This window comes from Myodes glareolus, chromosome 22, assembly GCF_982192425.1.
Source record: "Myodes glareolus chromosome 22, mMyoGla1.1, whole genome shotgun sequence".
NCBI lineage: Eukaryota > Metazoa > Chordata > Mammalia > Rodentia > Cricetidae > Myodes > Myodes glareolus.
This window is the reverse complement of record NC_142047.1, coordinates 11,779,886-11,805,638: the sequence shown is the minus strand read 5'-3', so window position 1 is coordinate 11,805,638 and position 25,753 is coordinate 11,779,886. Positions and strand designations below refer to the sequence as shown.

The following is a 25,753-nucleotide window of genomic DNA, read 5'->3' as shown; positions in this document are numbered from 1 at the left end:
GGTCTATGGTTTAACTGAACTTTCTGAGTTAGCCTACAGGATATAGGCGGCTAAGAAAGGAAAGAGGTTTAGGGAAATGGTTTAGTTTTATTCTGCCAGTTCCTCCAGTGAGATATAAAAAGACAAAAGTAGTCTAAAAGTCACCTTCCCTGTTGTTACATGTGAGATTTCCGAAGGATGGAAAATAAGAACAAGGAAGTTTCATGCATTATAGATCCATGAATTCTGCCTTTGGAAAAACAGACTGATGACCAAAGAAAGCAATTATGTCTCAACACTCAATGTTAGGGCTGAGCCCCTTGGTCACGTAGCTTACAGAATTAATCACAGGTCCTAGGATGCACCTCAAAAAAGCAAAGTTGTGAAAAGAAATAATGACCCTATTGTGTATAAAGAAAAATATATGGCTAGCTGACTGCTTGGTTTTTTGAGACAGGGTTTCTTAATGTAGTCTTGATCTGTAGCTTACTCTGTAGACCAGGTTGACCTTGAACTCACAGAGATCCACCTGCCTCTGCCCCTCTCCCAAGTCCTGGGATTAAAGGTGAGCACCACACTATCACCTGGCCTTGTTTAGCGTTGTAGAGTAGAAACAACAGGAATTCGCTACACTGAAACTGCAAGCAGCTGCCTGCAGAAGAAACCAGCTGAACTATACTTGGTTCCTTAAAACTTTGTTCATATATTATGAAAGAATCTCTGCTTTGAGGTGAGGATATTATGGTGGAAAATTAATAGAAAAATGTTTAACTACTTGTGGACTTCTAAGAAAAATATGTAACTTGTGATCATAATGTGATTTCTTCCTGTGTAAAGATTTTAATTTGTTTTTGGAAAATATGTAGATTGTGGCTGTGAGGAAATATTTTCTTGCACTGTGAGGAAATCTTTTCTTGCACTTTTCCCTTAGGAGTATAAAAGGGATAAGAGAAAAATTAGAGAAGAAAAGAAAAGCATCAGGAATGATATAGGAAGAAAACATCAGGAAATTATGTAAAGGAAAACAGGGAAGAAACAGAAGGGAAACAGCCGGGTAAGAACAGAGCAGGTAGGAGCAGACAGAGAAGGAAATGAAGCTGGGACAGCCTACTCTGCGTCTCCTCTCTGGACTCTCTGACCTGCTCAGAGCTGGATCTCTTGGCACCATGCAGTGCCCAAACAGGTACCGGAAAGAGATAATTTACTGAGAGCTGTCCAGGGAAGAGGCAGTTCTCCTCGGGTGGTTGGCCAGAGAGCAGTCATTCTCATGAAGATGTCGGAAGAGGCAATTCTCTAATGGTCGGTGTGGATAAGTGTCTCACATAGGGTGCTGCTGACCCCCGACTAGTGAGTGTTGGGTTAGGACAGTCACCTTCAGAAATCTGGGAGCTGCTGTCCACTCTGCCCAGAGAGAAATTCATGCACTTCATTCAACCAATTTCAAAGGGGGAGATGTTGGGGATCATTTGAGAGGAGCTGCAAGCACTTTGAAACTCTAAGAAAACGGCTCAGCAGGCTAACCACGTTGGGTGAGCCTAGGAGAGGCAGAGCCCCAAGGACTGCGTGTCCTGAGGCCCTCATGCTGTTATTGAGCACAGCTCTGCTCATTGCTCTCGCAATAACCATGTTCCTCATAATCTATGAGTTGTTGCAAACTCTGACGGGATTCCTAGCCCCTCACTGGGCAGTGCCCCTGGTATGTACAATAATAGTGATTGACTTTTCCCAAACATTGCTGCTGGAGGAGCTTACACCATTAAACATTTCAACCGGCACCCTTAGAAAGAATTTAGAGATGTAGATTGTAAGTAAAGTTAGGTTAAAATGTTTTTGTTAATGAAATGGAGAATTCAATTTTGTAGGTAAAGTTTTGCCGACTCCAGTTTCCCTGACCTGCTGAGGGCTGGCCTCCCAGCACTCAGTGCCAGGGACAGGAGTTTGGAAAGACAACCCCAGGACTGCCCACGGAAGAGGCAATTCTCTAGTGGTTCGGTGTGGATAGGATCTTACTCAGGGTGCCTCGGACCTCCCCGCCACCATAGAAGTGTCAGGTAAAGATGGGTGAGTGATCTAGATTTTCCTCCCTTGTGTTTGTTTTCCCCTCAGGATGAGGCAGAGTGTCTCAGGAAAGATGATATTTTTACTGGTATTATTAAGGGAAATCAAGTTAGCACAGGTTGGCTGACTGATATTTTCCAGTTTGTGCATACAGTCAACCCCTGGTTTCCAGACCAGGGAATTTTAGGCATAGAAATATGGGGCACAGTAGGGACAGATATTAAAAACTGGTATACAAAGAATGGAGGTAAAGATATGTAAACAGAAGTTTCTGTCCCACCTGGCCCCTTAGTCATTCAGCCCCAAAGAAACACACAGAGGCTTATATTAATTTTAAACTGTTTGGCCTATTAGCTCAGACTTATTAACTAGCTCTTGCGTCTTAAATTAACCCATTTTTATTATTTTATATTTTACTATGAGGCTCATGGTTTGTTACCTCACATCTTGCTTCTTGGGTGGCTGCATGGAATCTGCCTGACTCCACCTTCTTTTTCCCTGCACTCAGTTTAGTTTATTCACCTAGCAATATTCTGCCCTGCCATAGATCAAAGCAGCTTCTTTATTAACCAGTGGTAGTAAAACATATTCACAGTATACAGAGGGGAACCCCACATCAAAGGCATGAAACACAGAGCTGTGGGGCCCAGTCCCAATGGATACATCTACAAAACACTCCCATACTCAAAGTTCAGGGAACAAAGAAAGATTGTGAGAGTCAGAGGATCAGGGAGTTTGCTGTTGGATTGTGTCTCCTCTAATGTCAGAAGTTCCACCCACGACTGCTCAAACATGAGCTGAACAGCAGCTCTACCAACGGACATGCCACAGTAGGTGGAGGAAGCCTACCAGGCCCCACCCCTACACCAAGAAGAGCTGGCCATGGAGGAAAGCTGGGGGTGTGGTCTTGCCTAGACACACCAATTGGTTGTCTATTTCCAACTGATCGGCTCTGAAAACATACATACCAGAAACTGTATGGGCAGGTTATATTTAGGAATATATATTCATGTGCATATATATGTAATGATGATGAGTGAAGGAGACCATGCATTTGAAGGGGTGTGTGGAGTTGTCTGTGGGAGGGGATGAGGGAAGAAACAGAAGAGAGAAATGTTGTAATTATATTATAATCTCAAAAAGTGGAAAAGTAAAAAAAAAAAACCGAGTTTTATTTCAATGTAATCACATCACTCCCCAGCCTTTCCTCCCTCCGGTCCTTCCATGTCCCTCCCTGCAACACCTCCCGTGTCTCTTCGACACAGATGGAACCGATCAAAATGCATCCCTCTCAAATGGATGGCTTCTTATTCTTTAATTACTGTTGTTACCTATGCATGTATATTCACAAATACTTAATATAACCTGCTGAGTTCATTTTTGTTTCTGTATATAATTTCAGGGCTGACCACTTTGAAAAAAACTGAGCCTTGTTAGCCTACTCCAACTGAGGGCAAGTCGGTGTGTTTTTTTTTTTTAACCATTAAGGGACATTTTAGCTTTTTATTGAATCAAAACCTGAGACAAGTATTGACCAGGTAAGAAAGCAAACAGATACCACCTGACAAAGAATAACAAATTTTTATGTGTACTCAGAAGAGGCATACTTAGATTTTTTTCAAAACAGGGTTTCTCTGTGTAGCCCTGACTGTCCTAGAACTTGTTCTGTAGACCAGGCTGGCCTCAAACTCATAGAGACCCGCCTGCCTCTTCCTCTGAGTGCTGAAATTAAAGGTGTGCGCTGGGCAAAATTGGCTGAATTTCCTCCCTCCCTCCCTCCCTCCCTCCCTCCCTCCCTCCCTCCCTCCCTCCCTCCCTCCCTCGTTTACTTCCTTTTCTTCTTTTGGTTTTTCTCTTCTTTTTTAATTTAGTTATTCTTCTCTCATACAATACATCCTGACCGCAGCTTCCCCTCTCCATTCCTCCCAGCACCCCTCCGCTCCCCCAGATTTACTGCTCCTCAGTCTCTCTTCGGAAAAGAGCAGGTCTCCCAGGGATATCAACTGAACATGGTATAACAAGATGGACTGTGTTTGGATACAAACCCCTTATCAGGGCTGGAAGAGGCAACTCAGTAGGAGGAAAAGGGTCCCGCTAGCAAGTAAAAGTCAGGGACACCCCTCGCACTCTCACTGTTAGGAGTCCCACACAAACTCAAAGCTAGACAACCACAGTGCATGGGCAGAGAACCTAGCACAGACCCAAGCAGGCTCCACGATTGCTGATTTAGTCTCTGGGAGCCCCATGAGCCCTGCTTAGTTGATTCTGGGCCGTGTTCTCCTGGTGCACTTGACCCCTCCAGCTCTTACAGTCCTTCCTCCCCCTTTTCCACGGGGTTCCCTAAGCTCTGTCTGTTTGGATGTAGGTCTCTGCATCTGCTCCCATCATTTGCTGGAGGAGGCGTCTCTGATGACAACTGGACTAGGCCCCGATCTATGGGTATTTTGTTAGGAATCACCTCTCTCTCTCTCTCTCTCTCTCTCTCTCTCTCTCTCTATATATATATATATATATATATATATATATATATATATATATATATATATATATATATTGGTCAGTTGTGTTTGATTCTACCCTAGGTCTCGGGGCCATCCATGCTTCTGGTTTCTTGTCATGCAATATAGGGCATGGGCTCAGTTTGGTGGCATGGTCCCCTCAGGTTAGACCAGTCATTGGTTGGCTACTTCCACAAACTCTGAGCTGTCATTTCCCCATAACAGGAAGACGCCTGGTTTAGACTCTGTATCCTCCATTACTAGGAGTCCTCACTAGGGTCACACCCAGGTTCAAGGAAGCTTTCACTGCACTGTTTTTCATATCATCTGCCCCCAATCCGCCAATTCCAGTCATCTCTACCCATACGCTCTCCCTCTGTCTCTTCCTTCCTTCACTTGATCATCCCTGTTCCCATCTATACCCTCCCCAGGCCACCCACAAAATCTAGACTAGAATAAATTTTTTTGAGACAGGGTTTCCTGACTGTCCTGGAAGTTGCTTTGTAGACCAGACTGGCCTTGAACTAACAGAGATCCGAATGCCCTGCCTCCCAAGAGCTGGGATTAAAGCATGGGCTACCACCATTGTGTGTGTGTGTGTGTGTGTGTCTGTCTGTCTGTCTGTCTGTGTGTCTGTGTCTCTCTGTGTGTGTACGTGTATATGACTGAGACCAAGAAGTTCAATTTAAACTTTAGAGATCATGGGCTCAAGGTACATTTACTTCCTTTTTTTTTAAATGTGACACACATTTAAAATGTATAATATATATGTATAATATATACATGTATATATTACATGTATAATATATATGTTACATTATTTATACAGTGTTCTGCCTGCATGTAATCCTGCAGGCCAGAAGAGGCCACCAGACCTCATTATAGATGGTTGTGAACCACCATGTAGTTGCTGGGAATTGAACTCAGGACTTTTGTAAGAGCAGGCAGTGCTCTTAACCACTGAGCCAGCTCTCCAGTCTGGTACATTTACTTCTTTAGTCATATGGAGAAATAAGACAGAGAATCAAATGCCAGAAAATGCAGTCTAACATCCATGACCTTGTTGTTGTTTGAGTTTGAGGGATGCTGTTTGTTTTCTATTTAAAAAAGCTTATTTCTATTAAGCTTTACATTATCAAGTGTGTGTGTGTGTGTGTGTGTGTGTGTGTGTGTGTATAATATATACCTGTGTGTTGGGGTGCACATGCCATTGCATAAATGTGGAGGTCAAATGATAACTTGCAGGAGTTAATTTTTCTCTTTCCACCATGCTTGTTCTAGGGATCAAGATCAAGTGTTCAGGCTTGACAGCTTACACCTTTACCCACCGAGCCATCTTGCTGACCCGTGTACTCATGACTCGTTGATACACAATAATTCACGGGTTGTAAGCCCATAAGTTCATTTTCTTTTCACGAGACACTTGCTAGAAGACTGAGGTCATTATCATGCAAAAGAAAAAATGACTTAGCGGCTGCCTAAGTTCAATCGAGTTTGCTTTAGTACTCGTTCTCTTCAAGCCCTATCCTTACACTGTCTCAAGCTTTAAAGACACAGAAGAAATGAAGTTGACTGACACATAGCAGACCACTGAAGAACTAATTTGTGGAAGAAAAGAAAAAAAAAAGAAGAAAAAAATGAATTTGGAGGCTCTTTATTTGCAAGCAGAGCATGGAAGGAAACATGACAGACATCTGTGTTGCAGAGTTCTGTTTGGCTCCTGTCTCTAATAAAGAGAAAAACAAAGCATCCCTCTGTGGTTCTGGTCTAAACACATGGTTCAGAGTCACGTGAAGAACAGATACTGGAGATTCCTTGTACAGTTCTCCACCTGGCAAATGCTGAGAAAAATAGGTTTTAAACTTTGATTTGTTCCCCGTGCATAGAAATTGAAAAAGAAAGTCTTATTCATTAGATACACTGATGTTATCAGCACACAGTGAATTAAAAACGTAAAGAAACACCAAATAGTTGTTTTGTGACTTTCTCATGAGAGCATCAATTGTTTATAACATATGTGACAGGCTTTGACTGGTAGTTGTCCAATTATCTCATTAAAATTGTAACAATTATATCAAAATAACACAACTCAGCAATTATTTCGAAAGAGCACAACCTGGAAAAAAGTGCTTTCCAGGCACATTAGACAAGGCTCCCCAGGGGATAGAGCCAGTAGAATGGTCTGTACCATAGAGACTGGCTGTGCAGTCCAATAATAGCTATGTGCATGCTGCAGAGGCTGAGAGCATATGGATGCTCATTCCATGAGGCTGACTTCTCAGCAGTCGAAAAGTTTGTACTAAAGGCCTGGAGGGTCCCTGGAGGCCCACTTGTCCTCTGCCCGTGTCTTCTGTCCTTGTCCCTTGTCCATGTCCTCTCTCCTTGTCCATGTCGGGATTCTAAAGCAGCCATCCCAGGGTGGTGGCAGCAGCAGCCACAACAAAAATAGCAGACATAGGTGCAATATGGGAAAGCAGGCCGGCAGACGACACCCTTTCCTCAGACCTCTTTACGTCTGGGCTACATGTGGAAAGGTTCTGTTCTCTCTGAGGGATGACCTCCCCTCAGCTAATCCCTTCTGGAAATGCTTTCACACATCTGCCCAGACATGTGTGTCTTAGCTGATTCTAGATGCTATTTGCATTGACAGTCAAGATTAGCCTCAACACTGGCTCCCTAGAACAGAAATAGGTTCCTGTAATATTCTTTACTGGACAATAATTCATGTCATCAAGGCAAGACATTGTGTGGTTCTGAATCTTATATTGGAAGTGAGGGAAAACTAGTCTCTATTTCTGAACATGATGCTCAGTTATTTCCATCTTGAGAATCTCCCTCCGTGTCCTTTATTCTTAGTTATTTGGAAAAAGGCAGGGCATAGATTAGCATTGTCTCAAGGTGACTGTTCTTCCTATAACTCTATGAAGAGCTGATTTGAACTCTTTGTTTCGTAAGCTGTAGATAACTGGGTTGAACAATGGCGTCAGGATAGTGTAGGACACCGATATCAGAGCATCCTGGCTTGAAGAGTAGTTGGACTTGGGCCTTAGGTAGATAAAAGAGGCACATCCGTAGTGGACTACGACAACAATGAGGTGAGACGCGCAGGTGGAAAATGCTTTGTACCTCCCTAATGTGGAGGGGAACTGGAGGATGGCAGAAATGATGTGAATGTATGATGCCCAGATCAACAACAGAGGGATGACCAGGACCAACGCGCAGAGCAGGAAGATGGTAATCTGCGTAAAGTGGGCGTGGTGACATGCCGACTTGAGAACAGGGGCGATGTCACAGAAAAAGTGATGGAGTTGGCTGGAAGCCTGGAAGGGCAGGTGAAACACCAAGGCTGTGATAATCTGTGCCACAGTGAAGCCGCAGACACAGGCGGCGGCTACCAGCCCCACACACACCCTGTGCCCCATGAGCACCGTGTAGCGTAGAGGGTGGCAAATGGCCACGTAGCGATCATAACCCATGGCTGCCAGCAGGAAGGAGTGGGAACAGCCAAGGAAGAGGAAGGCGAACATTTGGATGGCACAGCCGAGGAACGAGATGCTCTTCTTCCGAGCCAGCAAGTCGACCAGCATCTTGGGCACAATGACAAAGGTGTAGCAGGTCTCCGAACAGGAGAGGACAGAGAGGAAGAAGTACATGGGGGTGTGAAGGGCTCTGTCGAGCACGATGGTGGAGATAATCACGGCGTTGGTGCTGAGGGTGAACACATAGAGGAGCAGGAAGACAATGAACAGCAGCAGCTGCAGCTCAGCCAGAGTCGAGAAGCCGAGGAAGACAAACTCCTTCACCACAGTCCCGTTCACACACTCCATGGAGCGTCTACCGGAGTTCAGTCCGCGCAGGGAGGGGATGAGGACCTATCAGATCAGAGTTCAGTCCGGGCAGGGAGGGGATGAGGACCTATCAGATCAGAGTTCAGTCCGGGCAGGGAGGGGATGAGGACCTATCAGATCAGAGTTCAGTCCGGGCAGGGAGGGGATGAGGACCTATCAGATCAGAGTTCAGTCCGGGCAGGGAGGGGATGAGGACCTATCAGATCAGAGTTCAGTCCGGGCAGGGAGGGGATGAGGACCTAGCAGATCAGAGTTCAGTCCTGGCAGGGAGGGGTTGAGGACCTAGCAGGGGGCATTAGGGCCTACCACAGTCCCGTTCAAACACTCCATGGAGCGTCTATCGGAGTTCAGTCCGGGCAGGGAGGTGGGGGTTGGGGGGGGGGGGATGAGGACCTATCAGAGTTCAGTCCGCGCAGGGAGGGAATGAGGGAAGTCCTTACGCATTAGCAGAAGCACAGGAGGTGATACTGGACACAGGAGGTGATCTGGACAGTGATACTGTATGTGCTCCCAGGTTTTACTTCTAAGTTTGTCATTTCTCTTCCTTCCTGTTATTCCGCCGCGCAATGAAGATCCGAAGTCAAGCTGTTGTCTATTAGCATTGGCGTCACAGTAGTCCTGGTAGCATAGCCCCCGAGTTCCTAAGCTTCTGACTGAATTGTACTTTTATCTTCATTCCACGGTTTGTGTTTGGATGCCTGGGCATGGCAGCACCCATCCCTTTGGCTAACTTGCATCCACAGTCTTTGAAGGAAATCGTCTACAACTAGGAAACCAGCTCCTGAAATCGCCGTCCTTGTCTGCAGCTCATGCAATGCTCACTGGCTTTCCATTTTCTGTGCATCTAAATTCCTACTACTGGCTTTAATTTTCCAGTAACATGTAGCTACACATTCTCCGTTGTGTTTGCCTTGTTATTTTATTGTAGGAGCCATAAATTCTGCCATCTGCTACCTTCATCACGGTGATCCTTTCTTCTGCATTTTTATTCTACTCTAAAGTAAAATTCAGGCACATCCTTCCTTCTCTCTATTTATCCATCCCAAGACAGAATATTCTACCCACACTTCAGTGCTTGTCCAAGTCTCTTCTTCTTCTTCAGCGAGAACTACAGGCTTTGGAGAGGGTTCTGGTCAAACTTTTACCACGTTCCCCCTACAACCTCTAAGTCACTCCATGACTGTCTTTCCTGTGTGTCTTCACCACTTTGTCTCCCTGATGGCAGATTTATCTTCTTGTATATAAGATAATATAAATATCAAATTAAAATATAAGAAAACGTTATGCTACTCCCCTCATAAAAAGTTTATTCGTGGTTACTGCATAGTTCAAAATCCTCACACATTTCAAAGTGTTTCCTTTGAGAAGGCAAAGCTCAGCTACCACGCTGTTCTGAAGACCTGTACCTCACATGGCCGGAAAGAGGAGCACTGTGCTTTCTTGCCTCTATTATTTGTTGAAGTTAGACTATTTATATTTTTATTTATAAGTGCCTTATAGTTAGGCTCCATTCAAATCACATATTCAGGAAAAGTTTTGGTAATTTCTGATAGAAGTAATTGTTTCTTTCTCAGACTCATATAAGGCATTGAATGAAAAACTTAATATGACGTTCCCTTAATTCTGAAAGATTGCATTGTCTTGCTTTCATATCGCTTCAATACATTTGTCCCCTTGAGAGAAAGATGTGAAGTTGATAAATATTGAACTCAATTTTCCTGCATGTCTGGGACCACATTAAGCACTTAAGAGTTTCTCGTAAATCATTAACTATTCTGCAAGGCTGTTGTCATTGGCCTCAGTCCTGAGTGGGCTCTTATCTTGAGTTGCAGTGTCATCGGGGCTATTTCTTCTTGGGCATAAAGATTGCTTACTATCATTATATTTTAAGGATTTCTGTGCCACATGGCCTAGATGTCATCCATTAAAACCCTAAAGACAAATTTAGTTTAAAAATTAGAAAAGCTGGGCAGTGGTGGCTCACGCCTTTAATCCCAGCACTCAGAAGGCAGAGGCAGGCGGATCTCTATGAGTTCAATGCCAGCCTGGTCTACAGAGTGAATTACAGGACAGCTATGGTACACAGAGAAACCCTGTCTTGAAAAAAAGGAAAAAAGAAAAACCAACCCCCCCCAACCAACCAATCAAAAAAACCACAAAGAATAAAAATTAGGAAAAATAGGGACTGGAGAGATGGCTCACAGCTAAGAGCACAGGGTGCTCTTCTAGTGGACCTGGGTTCAATTCCCAGCACGCAGATGGCAGGTCACAACTGTCTGCAATGCAGCTCAAAGTGACTTGGCACCCTCACACAGACATAAATGCAGGCAAAACACCAATGCACATAAAATAAAAAGAAATAGATCATTTTAAAAATGAGGAAAAAGAACAGAAGAGAATCTGAGTTTGGAGTTGTGTTCCCTAGAGTTATTCTAAGCTTAAGTGTCCTTGCTGCTCTCTGGGACATAGGAATCTAGGGAAGTGAGAAAGGTACAGTGAATATCATTGTATGCATCACATTTAAAAACAAAGTTATTGCTTTAATGCTAATAATAAGCAGTTTGGCAATGTAGCTTACCTTAGGCGAGATTTCAATAGAAGCCACCAAACAGAAATACTAAACTGTGTGATTACAATCATTTTTCAGGCACTAGATGTGCAGTAATAATAAATATAGAAATAGATCCCAGTCAAGACATCTATTTGCTCAGGGTTCAAAGGTAAGACATGGTCCATAGAAGAGGTCATTGCTAAGGCTGTGATGTTGAGAAGCACTGTGCACATTCTTGGCAAACAGTGTTTTTAACTTGTGTTTGATTTTTTTAAAATCTGCCATATGACCAAAGCACTTTGGGCACAACATTCATGAAACCGGATACTACTTAGTGTTTATAATTTTAGTCCAAGCAGACAAATAGTTCTGGTGACCCCTACGGCTTCTTGCTCCTGGATTAGCGCTGTCTCTTTTCTGATGTGTTTTGTTTTTATCATTGTTCTTAGCCCTCCTCAGACCTGGGAAGGGACAGACATCTTCTTCCCCACAGTAACGCCTGGTTACTTGCCCAAAGTCTCACATGAAGGATTTACTGACCGATAGTTTGGTAAATCTATTCGCAGTTCTAAGTTCAGTTTTTAAATTCTCAGCCCTCATGCGAAGTTAGGAAGCATAGGAATGAGATGTGCTTTGAGTTCAGGCAGATTTTATCGCCTTTACTTTTGACTCTGATTTTTTATTGTTCTGCTGAAGTGAACAATTCCTGTTTCTCAAGGCTAGTGGGGGTTAATAGAGATCACATACACATACATGTGCGCACACACACACACACACACACACACACACACACACACACAATGCTAATTCTATAAACAGAGAATGCTTACGGACCTATATTTAAAGTGAATTAAAATGGGCGAGTTCTGTTCTGTGGCATACACCTATAATCCAAGCACACAGTGCGATGGGGAGGCTGAGGCAAGGGATCACGGCAAGTTCCCAGCCATAGTGAGCACCATAGGAGCACAGCATAGGAGCAGCAAGTGACACCCTGTCTCCTATAAGGCTCTTGCTAGCTGCATATAAATCTGCCTTCCAGGCGCTCCTCTCTGCATTGTGGAAAGGCAAGTGCTCCCCCCAGCCATGAGCATCCTTGTCTGCTCAGAGTCACACATGCAGGTTTTCTACATGTGTTTTCAACATGTGATAGCCAGTAAAGGAGGTTCCCAGGTTTTCTACATGTGTTTTCAGCATGTGATAGCCAGTAAAGGAGGTTCCCAGGTTTTCTATTTGGAGGACAGCAAACGGAGATAAAGACCAATGATCAAATTATAGATGATTAGAGGATTCTCATCATAGAATGACTTATAATTATTAAACACATATCTTAAGCTATGTCTTCAGCATTTTGTGCCTTTACTTCAGTAGTATATGGAGCTTCTAAAGACTGGAACAAATCGTCTAATAACTATAGTAGTTTATTATCACCTGACCTATCATGTTGTATTATAGATATAAATATTAATTAAATTGACATTTCTTTCTCAAACGAAAGAGAGTACAATTCTAAATATTCAAGGCAGGGTATTACAAACATTTAGAAAGGTATTTCAAGCCAAAATTCCCTGAAATATCTTGAGGATACAATAAGTAGTTTCATAACTAGCACTAAGCATGTTGGCGTTTTGATCGAGCTATTTAGCTATTTCTGCATTAACTGGCCATCGGAATTCAGAAGGACTCTAATGTGCTGCTGTGTACACAGGAAGCAGCACATTTACTGAAGAGAAATAGATCGATACAGGCCTGTGAGATGAGAGACAACTTTCTCCCCATTTTTTTTATTTCCTTGCAGTAAACCTCACGTTGAGATCATGAAGCCACAGCAAACGTCAATACTGCATTTTAGGACTTGTTAACAGTGTTACTTCCGTCATAAAGGCGAAGCTGTGTGACGTGCTATGTGTTAATTATCTATATTAACCACTTCACAATGTGTGCATTCTTCAAGCTATCATTTTTGTACGTAATGAATACAATTTTAGCTTTCAGTTCACAAAATAAATAAGTAAAGGTGAGTGATGTGGGGCACTCCTTATGTTCACGACACTGGGGAGGCAGAATGACAGCTTCAAGTTCAAAGCCATCCAGAGTTGTGTTGTGAGACCATGTCTCAACAAAGAAAGAAGAAAGGGAGACAGAGTAGCAAACAAGTGAGCAACAACAATAAAGCCTCAAAATATGAGTTCAGTCTCTGCAAACATCATCCCAAGATTACCAATTTATTAATATTGTTTGTGATATTTCCAGAATTACTATCATTTTCTCTTTCTTTCTTTCTTTCTTCCTTTCTTTCTTTTCTTTCTTTCTTCCTTTCTTTTCTTTCTTTCTTTCTTTCTTTCTTTCTTTCTTTCTGTCTGTCTCTCTCTGTCTCTTTCTTTGTCTGTCTTTCTCTCTTTCTTTCTGTTTTTGTTTGTTTGTTTGTGTTTTGAGAGAGGGTCTCTTTGAGTAGCTCTGACTGTCCTGGAACTCATTCTGTAGACCAGGCTGGCCTCGAACGCACAGAGATCCACCTCCCGCTGCCTCCTGAGTGCTGGGATTAAAGGCGTGCGCCACCATCATGCATCATTTACTTAATCAAGATTTGGATCTATTTTGTAGCAGTGCAATTAGTAATTAGAATTAGTGTTTATTATGTAATCTCACTTGGTCCTCACAACAGCCATGTGCTTTCAATATCTCCCCTATACAGACCAGAACTTTGAGAACCATAGATGTTAGGGACTCCACTTAGGTTCACTCCCAAAGCTAACAGAACCAGGGTTAGACTACCTTGTATGTTGTGTGAGTGGCTCTGTGGGGGAGGGGACAAGGACGAAAGGGCAGCGCATCCCTTCAGTCTCCGTGAGTATATCTAAAGAAAAGAAGCACCTGTGTAATCTGTTGAGACATCGCCTCATCCATTTTACCTTGGAAATTAATGCATTCTGGAGCTGGGGCCAGGGTCCAAAAATGTTAGCAGATGTCCTTTCTGTAAATACCTCCGTTCAGAAGGACACAGAGAGGATGCTACCTTCTTGTCTAGACAAAATTCCAGCATGGAGAGAGGAGGTGGGCATGAGAGGAATTGGCAACTAATACCTTCTGGGAGAGGAAGGGTCACTTTTAAGCGTGTGGTCTGTGGTGGGTTGACCACCCTCCAGGGAGGGTCACACATCCAAGAGTATTTGGGCAGCAGAAATCGGACTTGATGGGTTAAACAAAAGACACAGTTGAGTGGCTTGGGAAGAGGAGATAGATTTGGGGGTAGTGGGGTAAAAAGTTGAATACAATCAATATCCATTGTATGAAATTCTGAAACAACTGATAAAAACCGAGAAAGTGGGGGTGGAAGAGCGGACAGCATTGAGAGTAACTCGCACAGCGCTGTTTGCATTTCTGTTGGTATAAGAAGACACCAGGCAGGTAGCCTGATGATCGTTCTTCAGAGACCTGGCTAATCCTCATCACTATCAGAGGGCCTTTAGGAAGTCAGTAAATGTGACAGTCGTGAGCCATCTTAAGGGTCTAGCCTAGAAGACAGCTGACAGACAGGGAACTGGAAGATAGTAAGGCCAGGAAGCCAAAGTGAAGGCAATAGCAACAGCACTGTTTGCTCTGTGCTTGGGAGAACGGTACCCATCAGTGATACGGGCTCTTGGAGACAGCTGTTTGTATATAGCAGTTTCTTTTGCGTTTTAGAGTTTTCTCCCTGTTCTCTGTGCCTTTCTGTCAGCGTTCTTGATTGTGATTCTGTGTCCCCAGAATGCAGGATTTTCTTACACTCTTCAGCTACAATTATTTGTACATTTACTGAATAATGAACTCTGTGTTAAGTAGTGTATTTTTTTCTAAATCTTTCCTAGTACCTCTTAGTTTTGCAGAAAGCTCACTGTTTAACTTCTTACAGTTAAAATGCTATGGAGTGACTTGCTGAATTTAATCAGAATTGGATGAAAACATCTATGTAAATTTAGGCAGAGCAACAATGAAGTTTATTTAGAACAGGTATGAAATTTAAATGTATAGCTTTGTAGGAATTCACTTTAAGGTTAATTATTCCTGACTAATGTTTGGAAACTGCGTCCTTAAAGTATGGCTTTCCGATTCGTTATTGGCACTGCCCCAGGTGGGACCCCTCAGCCTCCTCTGTTCCTTACCTGAGACAGGAAAGCCTGGGTGCTGTTGTAGGTTTGCCCTTGTTTCCCAGTGTTAACGGCATCAGTTGAAGGCAGATGTCTGCTCTTCACGGGTCAGCTCCTCTTTTCTGTTCTCTATCTGGAGAAAGGCCAGAGACACAGGGGCCGCAGGGCAGAAGTCGTGTTAAACTGCTAGACGAGGAGAGGGCACTGAGGTGAGGTAAGGCCCGGCATGTTCTTGGAGTCAGACATGTAACCGTGGCCTGGCATCTGAGGCCCGGCGTCTGAGGCCCAGACCCAAATCAAATGCAATCAGCCTTCTCAGGCCCTTTTATATTAATTAACCAATGATCACAGTCACAGCTAATAGTGACCATAAAGTAGTTACATAGTACAAGGTCTTCAATGGGTCTCCTGATGCCAAAGTCATTGCCATGGAGATGCTGCACTGGGTTTAATTAACAGCTTGGTTGACTCTAGAAAACAGACACAAGTCACCAAACACTAAGTTACTCAAAATTGGGCCCAGGCTTTAGCGCTCAGGGCATAGAATCCTCTGAGCCATTCTCCGATGCAGCAGTTTTAGGAAATTTGATCAATTTAATTTGCTGATCAATTTAATCTAAAAGCTACAGAAGAGAGTATCTATGCCTGCAATGCACCCATTCGAACCTCCAAGTTAAAACTGTTACTGTGCTCCATCAGACAAAAACCTGTTACACAGGAAACACTAAATATGTGTTGAGTGCTGGGAAAACCAGTGGTTGCAGGTGGTGATATAATCATCTCAATGATAAAACATCCCTAGTTTAGCATCTACGTACTGTCTTGCTGTGTCCGATCCAGGACTCTATGCCGCTCCTGGCCACTCCAAGCCTCCAGGCGCAGACTCAGGTGGAGTCCCATTTCCACCCATTTGCGAGCTCTCTCCCTGAGTTTGACTCAATTCTGTCTTCCCACACAGCCCAGCTACACGTTTCGTTCACACTGTGTCATCCATGCATGCCTCCCCTCCAAGCCCAGACAGGAGTCACGCCTGTGAGCTCTCTCGCCCCAGGCCCCGCCTGCACCCAGATCTCTGTGTCTTTTGCTGAGTCTGACCAAGGTCCTTGGATGTGCACTGTCCTCCAATTTTCCTTGTAGTCATTCACCACCTTTGGATCTTACAGTCTTTCTGCCTCTTCTGCAACCACCGCTGAACCTTTGGAGTAGGAGCGCAGTATGTATGTTCCGCTTAGGGCTGAACGCTCGACAGTCTCCAGTTCCCGGCCAGCTGTGGGTCTCTGTGCTATCTCCTTCTGCAAACACAAGTTCCTATGATGAGCATAGAGATATGTGCTTTAATCTATGAATGAAATGATAATTCTTGAGTTGGTGTGATATTTATGTCCATTTAGCAGAATAATAGTAGTATATTCTCTTCTAGAGTCTATTATCTGTCTAGCCATAGGTTCTCGGCCCAATAATGGGGCCAGGCATGGGTTTCAACTTGTGTAGCTGACCTCAAATCTGATCTAAATGGGGCTAGTTATGCCCACAACATCCATGCCACTATTGTGCCAGTGAGCAAGTCGTGCCAGGCCAACCATTACTGTAGCTCACAAGATTCACACGTGGGTAAGACAGATGATGGCTTTTCTCCTCTGGCAGCATGCATAGCACATTTCCAGCACAATGAAAGCCAGCCAGCAAGGTGAAGCTTCCCTTACAGTACCGATTTGATTTTTCCAGATCTATGACTCAACAATATGATCTTAACCGTAAAGTTCTGGACAGTAACCGAGAACGTTGGAAATAATCTGTAATGTTTGGGAGTCTTTGAGAATTCTCCAGGCAATACCTACCAAAGAAATACCTCCCTCCCAGGCCTGGGATTTGGATTTGTTAGCCTCTGTTATCACGTTATCCAGTAACGGTTCTGTAGCGCTTTTTATGTGCTTAGTTAGAGCTGCGCTAAGGCACTTGTACAGTTGTTCCATGTGACTGGTGTGAAAAGTCTGTAGGGTTAGTTAACCCTTCAGGTTGCCCTCCTCACCCTGTCCTCTCCTCTCACACAGCAGTTTGTCCCTTCCGGTTTCACAGTTCCTTTTGAACCCTTTTAACCAGTGCCTCCTCCCCTCCCTCCCAACTCCTTCTCACGGCCGCTTTGTGATTTCCTGACCTCTGTGGGTATTCCAAGTCCGGTAACCCGTAGCTAAAGAGTCACAGCGCACATCCACAAATGAGAAAAAGCATCCTGTCTTTTTTGGTCAGAGTGAATGTTTCTAGCTCCATCCATTTTCCTATGAATTTCACACTTTCATTTTTCTTAGTAGCTGAGCATTTGTATAAATGACATTTTCATTATTCATTCATTAGTTAGTGGAAATATAGCCTATTTTAATTTCCTAGCTATTGTAAACAGAGCCACAATGAACACAGATGCCCATATTCCATACTTTCTAGTCTGTCACATTTAGGGTATCAGGTCTTGTGCTGAGGCCCTTGATTTGTTTGGAGTTGACTATTTTTTTTTCTGGGTGGGAGGTGAGGATTGAGTTTCACTTTCCTTAGCTGTTCAGTTTGACCAGCACCCTTTTTGAAGATGCTGCCATTTCTCTAATGTGGATTATTAGCTTCTTGTAAAAAGAAGTAGCTGTAGGCTCTGGGTTTATATGTGGTCCTTCAGTTGCTTCTGTTGGTCCATGAGTATATTTTTATGTCAGTACCACGGAGTTTTCATTTATATAGTTCTGTAATATAGCTTGAAATCTGAGATATTGATACCTCCATCAGTATTATTGTTGTTCAGAATTGTTTTGTAGTTGGGCAGTGGTGGCGCACACCTTTAATTCCATCATTCAGGAGGCAGAGGCAGACAGATCTCTGAGTTCAACGTCAGCCTGGTCATCAGAGCTAGTTCCAAATAGTCAGGGCTACACAGAAACTCTGTCTCAAAAAACAAAAACAACAACAACAAATCAACAGCAGAATTGTTTTGTCTATCTTAGATCTTTTGTGTTTCCTTATGAAATTAAGATTGTTTTTCTGTTGAAACTGGTCATCAAAATAGAGCTTAAAATTTTTGTCAAACCATGAACTGATAAAATAGATTTGACATATTGAATTTTGTTTTGCAACGAGTGATGTAAAAGTGATGTTATTCAAGTGTTATTCAAGAAATGGGTTTAGACTTTGAATTTGAGTCAAACAACCACTCCAGCAAATAAACATGATAAAATAAATTATGTTTTCAGGATATCATGTAACAGTTGTGCACACTTAGAACACATACACATAAACTTTGTTTGATCTACGAAAATGGACTCGTTTTGAACCCAGAGGACATAACTGGGTGGATAAAGTGAATAACAGAGATGAGGATGGAGGCGGAGGCCTGGGACACCAGATATCCAGGAGGATCCCGGGATAAGCTAGGAGCAGATTTACTAGACAGTGGAGCTGAATTTACTCCAGTAGGAGACATAAATCTTCATAGTAAAATAATTTGCTTTCAGACAAAATACACTTGAAAGACATGCAGTATACTTCTGCTTGCATTTAGTAATATGATAAAGGTTTTATTTTTTCTCTGATGAGAAAACAGCCATTAGTTTCTATGGATCATCTGTTCAACCCATCAGCCCATCAAAGACTCAGAAAGGGATGAAACTTACCATATGTTGTGGCTTTTTTTTCCTTCCTTCCTTCCTTCCTTCCTTCCTTCCTTCCTTCCTTCCTTCCTTCCTTCCTTCCTTTTTTCCCTTCTCTTCCCTCTCCCTCCTTCTCTTTCTTTTTCTCCTTGTCCTTGTAGACAGGGTTTTTCTGTGTAGCTCTGGCTGACCCGGAACTTGCTTTGTAGACCAGGCTGTTCTTCAGCTCACAGAGATCCACCTGCCTGTGCCTTTGCCTGTGCTGGGATTGAAAGCCTACATCACCATGCCTGGGTTGTTGTGATTTTTCAAATGTCAACAACTTTTATGTTTTTTTCTGTAAAATTTATAATTATAAAGGAAAACTAACATATATGAATAAAATGTTAATTATGAAAGTAAAAATAGATTGTTTTTTAATTTCTCTGATGAATTGTACTGGAATTTTAAAGATGATGTTGAATCTGAAGATTACGTTCGGTAGGATGGACATTTTCACAATACTAAGGTCACCAATCAATAAATATGAGAGGCCTTTCTGTCTTCTGGTACATTCTTCAACTTCTGTTTTTCAGTGGCTTAGAGCTTTCATTGTACAAGTCACTGGTCTAGCATTTACACAAACCGAACTGACTTACAAGAAGAATGAACTCACATAAATTAAAACTGTTAAGCTAACCATAGTTGTTAGCTCACAATGTACTAACACACTTAAAGCCTTAAAACAAGCGGTCCTGGTTCTAGCAGCATTTCCAAACTTAAGCTTGACACAATATTCAAATTAGTGAAGCAGCAATGACAATAACTGTTTTTCTTTTTTCTCTTTTAATTTTAGACCAGGTAGGCTGACTACAGATCTTCTCTTCCCCCTGTTTCCCCAGATGAAATCCCCCAGTTTCATCCCCAGTTGTGTGGCAGCTTTCCCTGTCCCCCAGACACATCTGTAGAGCACACAGATCTTCCCCTTCTAACCACTGTTCCCCAACTCATTGCTCTGTCCCAGACCCCAACCCCAGCGGGCAGCCTGTTAACCCAAGGACCACTCCTGTCAGGGCAACAGGTAGGCTGAAGGCTGATCCACACCTCTCCTTCTGCTCCTGAGATCCAATCTCCCAGTCTCATCCCCGGCTCTGTAAGCAGAATACTTGCTATGGTCTTGCTTTCCTCTCTGACCTCATCCCCAATGGAGAGCAAAGATCTTTCCAAACCTCCCTTTCCCCAACTCATCCCAGCTTCCTATACCAGCAGGCATCCACTGGGGACACTCCAGCTGAGCAGAACAGAGAAACAGAGAAGCTAACTGAAGACCCTCACCTCTCCCTCCTTGTAGGCCCTGACTTGACCCCAGGACCAGGGTCAAGGACTTGAAAACCCACCAATCCCTGAGCTTGCCCCAGAACCAGGCCACAAAACTCACCAATCCCAGCCACCCTGGAAAGCTCCTTTCGCCCAGGAACCCTATATAAGCTCTGCACTCTGTTCAGTTCGTTGCTTCTTCCCACCCTAGAGGCAGCCGCCCTCCTGGATTCTTCTTGCTGTAGCTTTGGAGTCTGTTCTGGAACTAGCTCTTGTAGATCAGGCTGGTCTTGAACTCACAGAGATCCACCCGGCCCTACAAGAGCCCTGCTGACTTGATCTTTTATCCTAATTAAGGACCCGTGGCACCCCAGACGGGAGGCAGGAGTCATTGTAAACTTACAATAGCATGTATCCCAGCTGCCCATCAGGCATGCTCAGAATACAGAGGCTACACACTCCACTCTCTCAATCCCTAGGTATAGACACGGTAGAAGAAGTGGTCCAGGGCTCCTCAAAGGTCCTGACATCCCTAGCATCACCCTTTTTGATGATATTGATCTCTTCTTCCTGTCATACCATCTCTTGTTTCAGAGCTTAAGCTGTGCTTATCAGCTATTGAATGGTGCTCCGCCTGACCACTTTGAAGAATACTGGTTGTGTGTCCCTCCTGGGTCAAACTCACAGCCACCATTGTGACCTCACCCATTCTCTTATTAGACTCTCTCACTCCTTGTTAATTTCTCTAAGCCAGATATCACCACCACCCCTTATCTCTCCCACATTTCTCTCTTCAGTCTCACAGACTGCTTCAGCTCCTCAGGAACACACGTGTGGGCACACTGGATTCCACAGACTGCAATAACGCCATGACCTTAGCTACCACCCAGTCCCTATGTCCAAACATTCACAATGCCTCGATTCCCTGCAGCACTCGGTTGATTGCTGCCTACCCACTAGCTGGTCTGGGACAGGTGCCCTGGTGTTTCCCTTGTTGCTTCCCATCGCTGGATTTATAGCGGCATGGTACGACACACAAACCATTCAGGCCATACCCTTCCTGGAAGTCCTGGGTGTAACTGTGGGTGTGGCTTGCGGGTGTCGCTGCTGGAGCAGCGGGCTGACTACCTCCCTAGCTATTTACCATCAGCCTTTCTCACAGTCCATCCAGGATCTTCAATGGGTGGCTCAGACCATCCTGACCGTTCAGGGTCAAATAGACTCACTGGCCACCGTCGTACCACAAAATCAGAGAGGATTTGATTTACTAATAGCAGAGAGAGGTGGTCTGGGAACTCCAGACAGAGCTTCAAAAAACATAAGAAGCATCTTGATGCCTTTGGCCACTGGTTTACTCAGTATGGAACTGGATGCTACCCATTTTAAACCTTTCTTCTTTTTCTTAACCCTACTGCACCCTGCCTTAGGAACTTCTTGCCTATATTTCTTCAACAACAGATCAAAATGTTCTTATCAGACTTTTAACCTGTTGCTGTTACAGAATTACCAGCCCCTAGCTCTGGAGTCAGAGGCCAGCAGCTCCCAATTATATCCTGACCATATGCCCCCAGTCTACAGGAATTAGTGTAATGGTAGTGTTGCTCCCTTCCAACCCCTGATAGTTTATTAATAATAAACAAAAGAGGGGGGACTGTAGAGTAAAAGGGCTAAGGGCCTGACCCTGAGTTGACTGTAGTTTAATTTTTCTTTGTGCTGCTAGCTCACAAATAGTGACATGGAGATTTATTAATTATGAAAGTTTGGCCTTAGCTTAGGCTTGTTTTTCACTAGATCTTAATTCTTAAACAAACCAATTTCTGTTAATCTCTGTCTGTCACATACTGCCCATCCTGCTTCCTCTGTGTCTCCTCTAGGTTCTCCCATGTGCCTAGAATTCTCCTCCTACATCCTCTCTCTGCCTGGAAGTCCCACCCATACCTCCTGCCTAGCTATTGGTCGTTCAGCTTTTTATTAATAACAACAATATGTCTTCACATAGTGTACAATTATCCCACAACACGTTACCCCAAGACTAGGAGCAACGAAAAGCACCCTAACCCTTACTTGACCCCAGGACAGGGCCAAGGACTTGAAATCCCACCAATCCCCGAGCTTGCCCCAGAATCAGGCTACAAAACCTCATCATTCTAACCCACCCTGGAAAGTCTGCACCCCCAAGAAACCCTATATGAGTCCTGCATTCTGTTCAGTTGCCGGCTGCTTCTCACCCTAGCGGAGGCAGCCACGTTCCTGGATTTTTCCTTCCCAATAAATCTCTTGAGTGAGATTTGTTGTGGGCAGTGACCTTTTGCTTGATTGAAGTCCAGCAGTGACACAAGATCTGTAGCAACTTTCACGAGTGGAGCAGAGCTGTAACACTTCACTGGGGAAGCCTCCCCTGTGGGCACAGAGTTGTTACACTCCACTGGGGAAACCTCCCCTGTGGAGCAGAGTTGTTACACTCCACTGGGGAAACCTCCCCTGTGGAGCAGAGTTGTTACACTCCACTGGGGAAACCTCCCCTGTGGAGCAGAGTTGTTACACTTGCACTGGGGAAACCTCCCCTGTGGGCACAGAGTTGTTACACTTGCACTGGGGAAACCTTTCCCAGGGCAGAGCAGTAACACCTCCACTGGAGCAGAGCTGCAATGTTTACAGTGACTTTGTGGTATTCCTTGGCTCTTGCCTGTCAGGATACCTTTCTATCTGAGCTGCAATGTTTACATTCCTTCCCCTCTGGTCCCATCCTCCAGTCTCATCCCTGGCTCTGCAACAGAACATCAGTTGTAGTCACCCCCACCCCAATCCCACATCTCCTGTGGACCATCCTCTCCCAACCTCCCTCCCCTCACTTGGTTGTTTTATCCCAGTCCCTGTTTCCAGCAGGCACTCCCTGCCAACCCTCGAGCCAGGCATGCCAGAAAACCAGGTGGGCTAACTCTTCTCCCTCTGTTCCCCCAGATCCAACCCCCTAGGCTCATCTCCAGCTCTATAATGGAAAACCTGCTGTGTCTCCCTTTGTCACTGACCCCAAACCCAATAGATCACAAGGTCTTCTCCTTCACACTTCTCCCAAACAAATCTCACTATCCCAGCCTCCAAAATCAGTAGGCATTCCATGGGAACACACCAGCTGAGCAGGCCAGGGAAACAGGTCCACAGGAAATTTCCTATCAGCTAGCTCATAGTCATCACATTCTCCTAATGTCCAGGGAGGAAGCAGAAACCAAGGAACAAGACACTCATCCAACAGACTCAAATCCAGAAATCATCACCTAGAGCTATAATCATCCCATCCCCCAATGCCCAGAAATCTGCATAAAAACACAATGACTGCCAGGGCAATATGTCTCCACTGCTGCCCAGCAACCTTACCACAGCAGGCACTGAATATTCCAACACAGCCGAAAGCCCAAGAAAAAGACCTTAAAACCGCCTGTATGAGAATGATAGAGGTTCTTAAGTAGAAAATGAATAAATCCCTTAAAGAAATCCAAGAAAACACAAACAGTGTAAGGAAGTGAATAAAATTATTCAAGACCATAAAGTGGACGCAGGATTGGTGAAGAAAACTCACAGTGAGGGAATTTAGGAAAAGAAAAATTTGGGAATTTGGACAGGAACTACAGAGGCAAGCCTCACCAACAGAATACAAGAAATTGAAGAAAGACTCTTGAGCATTGGAGATATGATAGAAAAGTGGATGCATTTGTTGTGGAATATTAGTTTAAGATGTGTTACATTTGCTTGTACTGTGGAACGTTTGTTTTAATGATGCAAAGATGTGTTGTATTCTCATGTTGCATTTGTTTAACTCTGGAGCGGTGTTACTTTGCCTGTCTAAAACACCTGATTGGTCTAATAAAGAGATTAATGGCCAATAGCAAGGCGGGAGAAAGGATAGGTGGGGCTGGAAGGCAGAGAGAATAAATAGAAAAAGGGAGATTGGGGTGGATTGAGAGAAGGAGAAGGACTCCAGGGGCCAGTCATCCAGCTACACAGCAAGCCGTAGAGTAAGAAGTTAAAAAAAAGATATACAAAAATAAAGGTAAAATCCCAGAAGAAAAAGGTAAACAGGCTAATATAAGTTAAGAAAAGCTGGCTGGAAACAAGCCAAGCTAAGGCCAGGTATTTATAATTAAGAAAAAGCCTCCATGTGTAATTATTCAGGAGCTCAATGGTGGGCCTCCAAAAGAACAAAAGAGTAAAAAAAAAACAACCAACAACATACATTGATCAAAGAAAGTGTTAAACCTAAAATTCTCCTGACACAAAACATCCAGAAGTTCTGGGACACTATGAAAAGGCCAAATCTAAGAATAACAGGAATAGAGGAAAGAGAAGGAAACACAACTCAAAGGGTCAGAAAATGATTTCAACAAAATCATAGGAGAAAAATTTCCTAACCTAAAGAAGGAGATGTCTATTAAGGTACAAGAAGCTTACAGAACACCAAATAGATTGGACCAGAAAAGAAAGTCTCCACACCACATAATAATCAAAACACTTAATGTGCATAACAAAAAAAATATTAAAAGCTTTGAGGGAAAAAGACCATGTAACATATGAAGGCAGACCTATTAGAATTAAACCAGACTTCTCAGTGGATATTCTACAAGGCAGAAGGTCCTGGACAGATGTGCTGCAGAATCCAAGAGACCACAGATGACAGCCCAGACTATTAGACCCAGTAAAACTTTCAATCACCATAGATGGAGAAAATAAGATATTCCATAGTAAACCAAATTTAAACAATATTCATCTACAAATCTAGCCCTACAGAGGATGCTAGAAGGAAAACTCCAACTTAAAGAGGTTCACTACAACAATAAAACACAGAGGATAAATAATTCCAGACCACCAAAATCAAAGGAAGAGAAATGCACACATGCATACACACACTCACACACATCACACACACCACCACAACCATCACCACCATCAAAATAATAGGAATCAACAATCATCGGTCATTGATATCTCTCAATATCAATGGTCTCTATTCACCCCCAGAAGATACTGACCAACAGAATGGATACAAAACAGGGCCCATCCTTTTGCTGCATCCAAAAAACAACCTCAGCACCAAAGACAGATATTACCTCAGGGTAGAGGGTTAAAAAAGATATTGCAAGAAAATGGACCTAAGAAAGAAGCTGTTATCTCTCAGAAGTCTGTTCTTTTCCAATGAGAGACAGAAAGGGAGTAGATCCAGATGGGAGAGGAGGTGGGTAAGAACTGGGCAGAGTCGAGGAGGGGAAACTGTATTCAGATTATAGTGTGTGAGAAGAGAATCTATGTTTAATAAAAGGGAAACAAGAAAATAAATTTTTCATACAATGTGTTCTGATCATGGTTTCTACTCCCTCATCTCTTCCCAGATCTCCCTTCACCTTACAACTCCATGCCTTCTTTCTCCCTCTTTAAAGAACAAACAGAAAAAAAACCTCAGAACAAAAGAAAACAAACAGAAAAAACCCTGAAAGGATCTCTCTCTCTCTCTCTCTCTCTCTCTCTCTCTCTCTCTCTCTCTCTCTCTCTCTCACACACACACACACACACACACACACACAAAGTCAGAAACCATAATATGCAGCAAAAGACCAATAAAGTTTAAAAAATATCTTCAAAAATACTGTGGCATTTGTTTGTTTTCTGTTGCCCGTTTACTGCTGGGCATGAGGCTGCCCTTAAATGTGGTTTGTACACCCAATGAGATGCCCTTGGAGAAGCTAATTTTTCCTATGTGAATGGTTGTTAATTGGAGATA

General features: G+C 43.6%; 1 protein-coding gene across 1 annotated transcript; it reads right to left on the bottom strand.

Annotated features, from left to right (window-relative positions):
* Positions 1–6,190: 6,190 nt before the first annotated feature.
* On the bottom strand, positions 6,191–8,423 carry LOC125407120 (olfactory receptor 10K2-like). Its single transcript, XM_048444471.3, has one exon. The coding sequence runs from the start codon at positions 8,360–8,362 to the stop codon at positions 7,418–7,420; it is 945 nt and encodes a 314-aa protein (XP_048300428.2). The 5' UTR covers positions 8,363–8,423; the 3' UTR covers positions 6,191–7,417.
* Between the last annotated feature and the right edge of the window lie 17,330 nt (positions 8,424–25,753).

Bases quoted from the DNA above. Each gene is read 5' to 3' on its own strand.
- LOC125407120 (XM_048444471.3), bottom strand. From the start codon at position 8,362: ATGGAGTGTGTGAACGGGACTGTGGTGAAGGAGTTTGTCTTCCTCGGC.